This window comes from Mobula birostris, chromosome 4 (genome assembly GCF_030028105.1).
Source record: "Mobula birostris isolate sMobBir1 chromosome 4, sMobBir1.hap1, whole genome shotgun sequence".
NCBI lineage: Eukaryota > Metazoa > Chordata > Chondrichthyes > Myliobatiformes > Myliobatidae > Mobula > Mobula birostris.
This window is the reverse complement of record NC_092373.1, coordinates 175179237-175190588: the sequence shown is the minus strand read 5'-3', so window position 1 is coordinate 175190588 and position 11352 is coordinate 175179237. Positions and strand designations below refer to the sequence as shown.

At 47.0% G+C, this 11352-nt stretch overlaps 1 protein-coding gene across 1 annotated transcript; it reads left to right on the top strand.

Annotated features, from left to right (window-relative positions):
* Positions 1-4150: 4150 nt before the first annotated feature.
* Positions 4151-10305, top strand: LOC140196079 (DNA damage-inducible transcript 4-like protein). Its single transcript, XM_072254788.1, has 2 exons — positions 4151-4638; positions 7872-10305. The coding sequence occupies exons 1-2, from the start codon at positions 4593-4595 to the stop codon at positions 8351-8353; spliced, it is 528 nt and encodes a 175-aa protein (XP_072110889.1). The 5' UTR covers positions 4151-4592; the 3' UTR covers positions 8354-10305.
* Positions 10306-11352: the final 1047 nt, after the last annotated feature.

The following is an 11352-nucleotide window of genomic DNA, read 5'->3' as shown; positions in this document are numbered from 1 at the left end:
AGCAAGCCCAGGGGAAGACCCACACTGTCACAGGAGGAGCATGTAAACTCCACGTGGACAGCAGACATCTTGAACCCAGGTCTCTGGAGCTGGTTTGCATTGTGCCTTGCCCATTTCTCATTCTTCTGTTCTTGTTAGCTGAGAAAGTAACATTGGCAGAGAAATTTAAAAGTTTACATGGTCCTCTTTGTAATTGTGGCATTGCATCCAGCTGAACAAGCAGACATGGTTGTGGTTAAATGTCTCATCATCTCAATGTAGGTAAATATGAGGAATTTGTTTTAGTCAGAGGGTGGCAAATCTGTGGAATGCATTGCCACAGGCGGCTGTGGAGGCGAAGTCATTGGATATATTTAAAATGGAGGTTGATGGGTTTTTGATTATTAAGGGCATCAAAGGTTATGGGGAGAAGGCAGGAGAATGGGTTGAGAGGGATATTAAATCAGCCATGATGGAATGGCGGGGTAGATCTGATGGGCCAAATGACCTAATTCTGTTTCTATATCTTATGGTCTTAAAAATTGAAAGTGTTGGAAATGCTCAGCGAGTCAGGTTGCATCTGCAGAGAGAGAAAAACAGCAAATGTTTCAGGTGTGGCATTCTGTTCTGATGGAGTGTCCCAGACCTGAAACATTAATTGTTTCTCTCTTCACAGATGCTGTCTGGCCTGCTGAGTGTTTTTGGCATTTTCCTTCTTTTTTTTACAATTCCAACATCTGCAGAGTTTTGATTTTCATTATGTGAAGTCATCACAATGAACCAGAAGAGAGAGAATAGTGTGCTTTCTAAACTGCAAAACATTAGCTGCTGCAGAACTCTGTAGACAGGTTTGTTGAAATATTACAGACCTATCCTATCCTGAAATTGATCAAAAAAAAGGAAGAAACGCTGGCCTGTATTCAGAGTACAAGGTGGGAGAGGCCACATACATTTGTGTTGTCCACACCATGAGCACTGGGTTCTGTTTCAGACGTCACACTTGGCATGAGAACTCAGAACAGACTATCTGCTCTGGTATGTGCTCATTTACAAGGAGAGATTACAGAAGCTAGGCTGTGTTGGGATGGGTTTAGAGATTTGCTCAAGAGGATTAAGAGGAACAGCTGGGGGAAGAAGAGAGGAAATGTTTCTGTGAGTTGGTAGGTGGATCTAGGGATCACAGTCTGCCAATGGGAGCCAAGCATGTGTAACAGGAGGTCAGAATATGAAACCTTTATCTGCAGTTGATCCAGAGATGATTGTTACTTTGAGTGCTGGAAATAAGGCTGAAGCATTTGCAACCATGTTCAACCAAAAATGCTGAGTCAATGGCCCATCTCCATTCCTCCAGATATCCCAACCATGACCACAGCTTGCCTTTTGAAAATTCCATTCACTCTGTGTGCTATTTAGAAACAGCTGAGATCATGAGATAGCCTAAGTTCTGAGGCACCAGACTACATCCCAGCTGTAGTGCTGAACACCCGCCCTCTGGAACTAGCTGCACTTCTAGCCTAATTATTCCAGCAGAGAGACTTGTGAGTTCCTGAGAGCGAAGCTGGCTGGAGTTTAGCCATCTGCCACTTAGCTCCTAAGGAATCCGTCCTAACATCCCGGACTGCATCAGAATATGTGGATCCCAGATCAGCCTGTACAGCCCCCTGAGGACTCACCAGTAGACAACCCCTGAGGAGAACATCGCACTCTACTCAAGTGATCACCCTACTAAAAGCGGGACAAATCCAGTCTCACTAATAACTATCCAGTCAGCCTATTCCCAGTCACCTGCACAGAAAGAGGAGGACAAAAGATCCGAAAGATGTGGCTTGATTGCGACTGAGTGCAACACCAAGAGCTCCTGATAAGACTGGGCAACGGGCACCAAAGGGAAAACACACCAGTGGTTGGAGTCATACCTTGCACCCCAGTACTTGTTGGAGGTCAGTAACCCCAATTCCAGGACATTACTGCAGGAGTTCCTCAGGGCAGTGTCCTGACCCAACCATCATCAACTCCTTCATCCATGACCTCCCTTCTATCATAAGATCAGAAGTGGAGATGTTTGTCGACATTGGCACAGTGTTAAATTCTATTCACAGTTCCTAAGCAAATGTCATGCCTGTATGCATCAAGACCTGGACAACGTCCAGGTCAATGGAGCCACTGACAGTCACACTGCAGAAGTGTTGGCCAATGACCTCCAACACGAGGGAGAGAGTCTGATCGCCACACTTGACGTCCAATGGCATTACCATCAAAGAGTCACCCACCAAAGAGTCCAAGGCGCTCGGGAGGCTGTATCGGAGGGCTGGTCGGAGGCTCGAAGTTTTTGGATGGATGGACTCAGTGTCGGCTGTGGTCGGCTGCTTCCAAGGCATCGGCAAGTTGATGGTGCCTGGAGGTTTATGGCAAGGAGTTTCTCCCTTTTGCCGCCTGCTATCGGGGACTCGGGAACTTTTGAGACTTTATTTACCATGCCCATGGTTTGTTCTTCATCAAATTATGGTATTGCTTTGCACTGCTGTAACTATATGTTATAATTATGTGGTTCTGTCAGTGTTAGTCTTTGGTTTGTCCTGTTTTCTGTGATATCACTCCGGAGAAACATTGTATCACTTCTTAATGCATGTATGCATTTCTAAACGACAATAAAAGAGGACTGAGTGTTCTCATAATCATCAAAATTCTGGGAAATCATACATGTGCTAATCACAACTGAAATGGACCTGCCACCGTGGGTACAGGAGCATGTCAGGGGTTGGTACTGTAAGTTACTCACCTCCTGCCAACTTAAGGCCTGTCCGCTGTCTGCAAGGCCAAGTCAGTAGAGTGACGGAGCACTCCCTATTGACAAGGAGGCATCTCCAACAACACTAAACACTGCTGAACACTAAATGCACACTAAAGTGCTGCTCCAAAGAGCGTCATATGAGATCATTCTTACCCTCGGCCATTAGGCTCTATAATGAGTCAACCTACAGCTGGGAAAGTGATTACCCTCTCCTGTTAGACTGTGGAAACTTATTTTTTTATTATTTCTACTTCTCTTCTAATATTTATATCTGTGCATTTGTAATGCTACCGTGACACCGTCATTTCCTTTGGGATCAATAAGTTATCCATCTATCTAACTACTACTACCCAAGATAAATTAGCCTGTTTAGTCAGCCGCCAGTGTAATGTGGTTGCAGTGTGGGTCATCTTCAATTTTCAGTTCATCAAGGCTACTCTGACTGCAATCCTCAAACCCATGACCTTGGCCATGAAGATGGACAAATGCGTCAGATGCTGGGAAACATCTGCAGGTTCCCCTCCAAGACAAAAACCATCCTGACTTGTAAATGTAGCACTGTTTTGTCCTTGTCGCTGGGACTTGGAGTCTGAGCCAACCATCAACCACCCATTTAGACCAATCCTACACAAACCCCATTTCATTCTCCCGACGTTCCCACCAGCTCCCTCTGGGTTCTACCTCTCACCCACACAATAGGGGTAACTTATAGCAGCTAATTAATCCAGCATGTTCTTGGATGTGGGAGGAAACAGTAACCCCCGCAGAAACCCACACGGTCACTGGGGCTGTAGCCTGCTGCCCAGGAGTCTAAATCCTGGAATATTGGGGCTACCTTCGCCAGAAGAGCTGCAAAGATTCCAGCAGGTGTATCACCACCACTCCTGAAGGATAATTGGAGATGAGCGCTGAATGCTGTCTCTGTCAGTAATGCTCAGGTATTGAGAAATGAAGATATAAATGAGTATTTCTCCAAAATGGGAGTATAAGAATTTCTCCGTACTCCACCATCTCGCCGGGCCGTTTTGCTGAACCGCCTTGGCCAGCCTCTCCCCACTCCCCTGCACCATTCTCTTACACTCACCCCTCTCCCCAGAGACTGTCTCTCCCACACCCGAAGGCCATTCTTTCCCTGGCAAAGATACTCCCGTTGGCTCACTGCCAACCTCGCCTCCCTGACGGCCAATCGGGGGAGGGGCGGGGCAGAATCCTGCAGCGTGATTGGCCGCAGCCGGTAAAAAGGCTGAACCAGTCGTTACGCTGTATTTGTTCTATCTCAGGGCAGTCAACGAATGGGGCAGAGCCAAGCTCCGAGTGGGGGCTGTGATTGGTCAGTCACTTGTATCCATTTGTTGTATCCTCGGCATGTTGCAATTTAGACTTTGTAGAACCGGGAAAGCGAGAGGAGAGAGAATGATAGAGGGTGGGGTGAAATAATATCGGAGAGAAAGTATCTGATGCTGGAAGAGTGAGACAGTGTATAACACGGGAGGAGAGTGACAGAGACTGAGAAAGAGTGAGAGAGAAGGGTAGAAGGAGTGAACGACGGGAGGGAACGATATTGGGTGAGAAAGAGTGAGTGTGTGAGAGAGCGATTGATAGTCAGAGGGGAAATAGGAGAGGGAGAGTGATCGAGTGAGTGACAGTGAGGAGTGGGAGAGGGAGGGGTAGTGACTCAGTGTGCGGGGTGGAGGAGGAGGAAGCGGTCGTGAGTGGTCGCGGGCAGAGTCGAACCGAACCGAGGTTGGTGTTGGGACAACTGGAGGGGCTGGAGCCGCTCTGAGTTCACTGCCCGGCTGCGGCGGGACTCTCGGAGGTCAGGATGGTGGCGGGCGGCAGGCGGAGGGCTGCGGTCGGCGGAGCTCCGGGTGAGTGAAAGACAAGCATGCCCGTCTTCCACTGACCTGCTTGGGGTGTGGCGGATGACGCTCCGGTCGCAATCACCCCATGACCTTCCCTCCCTCGTCACCCCGCCTTTCCCCCTCACCACCTCCACTACCACCGCACTTCCAACCTCCATTATCCCAACCGAACCCCAACTTGCCTCGGAAACTCAAGCACACTTGACTTTTTCCTCGTCACACGAAATTCCCATCATTACTAACCGGCCACCTACCCTACTCATCAGCATCAGCTCAGCCCTCTCCTCTCCCTCTCAGACTCCATCATCACACACCCACCCCAACACACCAAAATCCCCCCAACCCAAATCTCCTTTGTTGTCAACCCTAAATCCCTATGACCACGAATTTATACTCTACCTCTAAACTCAACCACAGTCACCCTGCTGTCACCTCAGCCCACACCTTCTACTTTGTCCCCATCTCACATCCTTCCCCAAGCATCCCAGCCCCATGTCACACTACCCCCTACCCCATCTTCTCTTGCACAGACTATCCTCCCCACCCACTTGCCATTGTCCTCTTCTCTGCTCAACCTGCCCCACTGAACCTGTGTCTTCGTGTTTAACTCGACCTGAAACACTGACTCTCTATTTCTCTCCATAGATGCTTCCTGACCACCCCTTCTCCTGAGTTTCACCAGCAGTCCTTTTTCTATGTTGGTCCAGATTCCCAGCATCTGTAGAACCTCTTGTTCCTCTGCTAAATGTACTTTCAGCACGGAGAGGTGCTGGCTGGACAGTAGTGGCAAACACTGGCTGGACAGTGTTGTGAGCGCCGGCTGGGGTTCCCGCCTCCTGCTTTAATTTTTTAAGTGCCTAAAGGCTACAAAACTTGGCTTCTGTTTTGGTGAAACTGGTGATACTTCCTATGTGAGTAGCATTGGCTTTTCTGATGGTAGTTCTCCTGTTCACTTCCACCCAGTCAGGGGTTGTTTCTGACACTCAGCTAATCTGGAAATGGTCTTGGGGTGATTTATCACAACAGCTGGACACCCCTGGTAAGTGGTTGAGGCAGGTACAGCAACTGCATTTAATAGATACTTGGACAGGTAGATGATGGGAATGACTTAGAAGATATGGGCCAAATGCAGACAAATAGCAACAATTGAGATGGAAATCTTGTGCAGCACAGACTAGGTTATGGGCATGCCATGGTGACATTGGAATGTATGGTGGCACTTGCAAGCTGCCCCGGGCATGTCCTAGGGTGTGCTGGGCATTAATGCAAATGATGCATTTTACTGTGTGTTTCAATGTACATGTGACAAATGAATCTATGAATCTGAATTGATCAGGCTGGAGAGCCTGGTTCCATGCCGTATGATTGTGTGACAGTCTGTAACAGCCTGACACCCTCCAGGTGAACCCCCCGAACAGTCAGATGCCCTCAAGGTGGCACACCCCCAACCGGTCGATCCTTATTGTACCTCATCCCGACAGTCAGACACCAGGGGTACTCACCCCAACAGCTGGACCCCTTTGGAATGTCTCATTGTAGCCAGAGGATTGGAAATGATTTGGCGGATGGAGCTTCCTTGTTGGACAACAGGGTTGGCTCCATGGTGGACTTTGGCTTATGCCTTCTATGTCGACACGAAGCCTGCATTAAATTGAGGCTTGTCTGTGGCCAGCTGTGTTGGAGGAATTTGTTCCACAGTTTCCCTCCCACCCCAGTCAAGGTCAAAAAGTGTCACATAGAGTGTTTGGTGCTTCTCCGGCCATTTCTCCTGGAGGGGTTGTGCTGGGCAGTGAGGACTACATCCTTTGTGCCTCTGACGGACGGAATCTATACTATCGCCCAGGGACAAATCTGTGCTAATTGGGAGTGGTGGTGGTGGGCTGGCGGGGGGCTGTGATGGGAGGAGGACCCTGGTGATGATTTTCCCCCTGACAAACAGCAGGAGACCCAGCAGTCATTGCCACAGTTTAATTTGACTCCTTTCTGGAAGATAGTCAGGTTGGCGATATTCCTGAGGTTCCTGGTAGCTCCTCCTTTGCTTTGAGGCGGATAACGTGGTTGTGACAGAAGTCCCTCACTGTTGGATTTAGGGCTTACGCGGGAATACTGTCTGTTGCCGAGGCGTTGTTCTTTAGTTGAGCTCTGGCCCTGTCCATTCTGAGCTGCGAGCTCTTCCCAGGACAGTTCACCAGGCCAACTGAGGAAAAGGTTCAGGCTGTGTGTTCAAAACCTTCAAGAAGAAATACAGCATTCCCATAGGCTCCTCATTTACCTCCAGCCAGGATCACTCAGTGGAGAAGGAACATTGAGAACAGGTTGTCAGCTCACAGCATAGGAGAGGACCACAAGAGATTTTGCAGATGTGTGTTATCTTGCATAACACACATGAAGTGCTGGAGAAGCTCGGCAAGTCAGGCAGCATCTATGGAGGGGAATGAATAATATGTGTTTCGGGCCAAGACCCTTCACCAAGCGAGGAAGCAAGTTACCTTCCATTTCGAAGGACTGCCTGAGAAACCAGCGTGGAATTGAAAAGGTGCTTGTTGTGGGTGAGGTGGGAGCACCTTGTGAAGCACTTGACCTTTTACAGGACTGGATGATGTGAATATTAGAATGTCACACACAGACACAAGAGACACAAAATATTCCAGCCTTAAATACTTGGGCAAGTGAAAGCAATCCTGTAATATAGCCAACATGGTAACTAATTTCTGCACAGAACGGTAATTAGGTAATGTTTTATGTGTGAGCTAACCAAGCGGACCCGGTAGAACATCCCTCCCTCCGTCCTATGTCGTTGAATAATGTTTTATTTTTCACAGCCACCTGAGAGGGAGACTGGGCCTCAGTTTATCCTCTCATTGGAAGGCACACACCTGACAACGCAGCACCATCTCTCCAACACTGCAGCCCTGTATTGGAGTCAGATCTCCAACTACCAAAATCAAGTTTAAAGCAGAAAACAGCAGGTGCTATAGTCTGAAGTAAAAACTACTGTTGCTGGAAATAGTCAGCATAGTGGGCGGGTGTGGAACAGAGTTAAAATTTCAAATTGCCGATATTTCAAGCCAATAGAACGTCTATGACCTTGTACATTAACTCTCTTTCTCTCTCTGCAGATGCTGAGGGTTTCCAGCAATCTGTGTTTTCATTTCAGCACCTGTACTTTCTAGATCTTTTGTTGTGGCAGATCTCTAGAATTTATCTTCGCACAAACACTTTTCACTTTATTTCTGCAGAACTCAGTTACGGGGATCACGAGCCCACTGATTACACTTTAAACGAGGAAGAACAGCGATGCCAGTACTTGGTCAAGCTCCTCGAGAACTGCCTGTCCAGGGCTAAAAAAACGAAGCTGCACTGCTCGGAAGTTCTGGTTCCTGAGAGAATGATCAGCAAGATAGCCAGGGGCATGCTCTGCCTTGCCTCCAGCGAGCCTTGTGGTCTGCGTGGATCCGTCGTCTACGTGATGGTGGAGATCGAGAGCATGTGCAGAAAGCTAGACCGCATTGTTTATGACTCCACTGTTGTTCCAACTTTTGAATTGACTTTGATTCTTAAGGAGGAAGGCAGCATATGGCCTGTTCTCCGAGATTTCTTTTTCATCGGTACCTGTTTTACCCCTGGGTTCAGGCAAGCTCTGAAACTTAGTCCCGGGTTTCGCTTGATTAAAAAGAAGCTCTACTCTTCGTCTTCAACTGGGACTGTGATTGAATGTTAACCCTGGTCTAACACTGAGTGGCAGCTTTACCTCATCACCATCACCACTTTATTCTGTGGCAATTTAACATCAGTGTTGCCAATTTAGATAGAAATTGTTATTACTCACTTTTTATTGTGTGCCTTGGTTGTCAACTTGGTAATGGCCACTGGGGTTTGAAATTGGCTTTGGAGCTGAAGTGCCAACCACTTAGAGATCTTCTTTGTTATGGTTGATCTCTCACCCTGATGGACAGGTCATTTCAAGATTCAATAAAAACTCTAATCTGAGATGATAATCATAGAGTACTAGAGCACAGAAACAGGCCCTTCAGCCCATCTAGTCCATGTCAGCCTGGTCTTCTACCTAGTCCTATCTACCTGCATCCAGATCATAGCCCTCCATCCCTCTCTCATCCATGGACCTACACAATCTTTTCTCAAATGTTGTAATTGACCTCACATCCACCACTTCTGCTGGCAGTTCGTCCACACTCACACCACCCTCTGAGTGAAGAATATTTGCCCCTTCTCCAATTTCCCTTAAAATATTTCTCTTTTCACCCTAAACCTATGACCTCTAGTTCTAATCTCACCCATCCTGAGGGAGAAAAGGCCTACATGCATTCACCCTATCTATACCATCATAATTTTAAAATCTCCCCTCATTCTGCTGTGCTCCGGGAAATAAAGCCCTAATCTATTCAGCCTTCCCCTACGTGGAGCAGAGAATTGCCGGTCTGTTTTGGTGAAAGATGGTGCTCCCTGGGATACTGGGAGAACTTGCTGCTGAGGTAATGTTGTGGGATTGTTGCACTGAACCACTTCACCCAGAGTTCTGCTCTATCAGCTCTTCCTACCACCTGCCCCAGTAGTAGCTCTAACTTGTGCCAGCGCTAATGCGAAGGAACCGGTGTGGGTTGAGTTACCAGAGACTTGAGCCCGTTGTTCTGGCATTGACAAGAGCCGTGTGATAAGCCAAGCAGGTTGTGACTGGGAATCAGGCTACCTGCACTGAAAAGCTCCTGAAGGTCAACAAAGTGCCAAAGCTGGAAATCTGAAATAGAAACGCAAATTGTTGCAAACACTCCAGAGTTTGACCTGCTTAGTGTTTCCAGAACTTGCGGCTTTCAGAAGATCTTGTCTGGCTTCACAATCTTGGGTTCAACTTGCTTCCAAATGTGCTGAATAACTCTGGGATATATGACTTGCCCTGTCTTGGAATTTTCCGTAGAGAAGCTGGTTCATGTAAAACCAGGTGCTACGGTCACTGGGTATAGCTTTGTACTGGTTATGGATGTGAATATATTGAAAACTGAAGACATGACTATTTAGATAATGGCCTGATGTTTACAGACTGCATGTGGTTAACGCTCTGAGGTTTTGGGCTAACTAACACAAGGGGCAGGGATAGTGATGCAGTGTTAGGGATGGGGCTCTCATTCACATGACTATCACTTGCCTTTGTTGTGGTGGACATACTGCTGGCTGGTGTTGACAACTTCGATGATCAGTACCTTCTAATTTCTGATACTGGACTCAAAAACTGGGCATACACACTGTAGTAATATAGTCATCAAAAGAAAATATTCCTTTTGGAGAAAACCTTGGACAATAAATCAGATTTTTATAGCCTGATGCTTTTCAATTCAAAGGTTTTAAGTAAATGAGCTCCTTGTAGAATGGAGCACCATTGCACATTGGACACACAGTCAGAAAAGAGGCCTCAGAAATTCACTAGAATAAAATGGCACCACAAGGAAACAATTCTTAAGCAACCTTCCTAAACGTCTCTTAGGTATTTCTGTGGAGATTTCCTGAAAGTTCAGGGTGCAGGCACTGCGTGTTATCTCAGCAATCTTTACAAGTTTAAAGATTAGAATCAAACGAACACTTCATTACTTGCGGAATACTTTGTTCTCTATATTTAGAAAACACTTTAAACAGCATTGACTGCAATGAAGGCATTTTACATTAGACCAGAACTGTGTACATTTGTGGATACACTATCTCAGGGTAGATGTGACAGCTCCAGAGGGACTTACAAGGGCTGGAGAACTTCAGTGGTGTGGTAAGGTTGGTGACCTGGAATAGAGGAGATGAACCTGAAGTTGGAGGGCTGGGGAGGGAGCAGAGAAGTGATGGGGCGGGGTTTGGGAAGAACCTTTCTCCCTTGCAGAGAGGTCAATAACTCAAGATCTTAATTTTAAACTGAGAATAGAGGACTGAAGATAAACTCTTCTCATGCTGGGGTCTGAAAGAGTAGTGCAGGCAGATATGAGGCATGGGTTCAGGGTAAGCGATAGGAGTTGAGAGGGGATCCAAATAGTATGTTATTTTTTCCCTAGAGAATAGCTTCAATCTGGAACACAATGCTTGAAGAGGTGGCATGGCAGAGATTCTCACATTTAGTAAGCCAGAATCAAGTTTATTATCACTGACATATGAAATTTGTCTTGTGGCAAGACCTAGAAAATACAGTAAATGAGAAAATATAAATAGTGAAAAAGGGGAATAATGAAATATCGTTCATGGATTGTTCAGAAAGCTGATGACAGAGGAGAAGAAGCTATTACTGACATATTGAGTGTGTGTCTTCAGTCTCCTGTACCTCTTCCTGGATGGTGAGCTTCCTTACTGATAGAAACTGTCTTCTTGAGTCACCACGTTCTGAACATGTCCTCGAGGGTAGTGAGGGCTGTGCCCGTGAGGGTACTGGCTCAATTACAATCCTCCACAGCCTCTTCTGATCCTGCGCAATGCAGTCTCCATACCAGACGATGATGTAACCAGTTAGAATGCTCTCTGCTCTACGTCTACAGAAATTTGCAAGAATCTTTGGTGGCATAGCGAATCTCAAACTCCTAATGAAGTATAGCTGCTGGCGTGCCTCCTTCATAATTACATCAACACGATGGGCCCTGCCTGGGTGGATTCTCTGAGACGCCGTTGCCCAGGAATTCAAAGCTGTTCACCCTTTCCATTTCTGACCCCTTAATGATGAATGGTATGTGCTCTCGT

What these genes read in the sequence shown, in the direction of transcription:
- LOC140196079 (XM_072254788.1), top strand. Translation starts at nt 4,593, where the DNA reads ATGGTGGCGGGCGGCAGGCGGAGGGCTGCGGTCGGCGGAGCTCCGG. An exon ending in TGCGGTCGGCGGAGCTCCGG is followed by an intron (nt 4,639 to 7,871) that starts GTGAGTGAAAGA and finishes TTATTTCTGCAG; the next exon opens with AACTCAGTTACGGGGATCAC.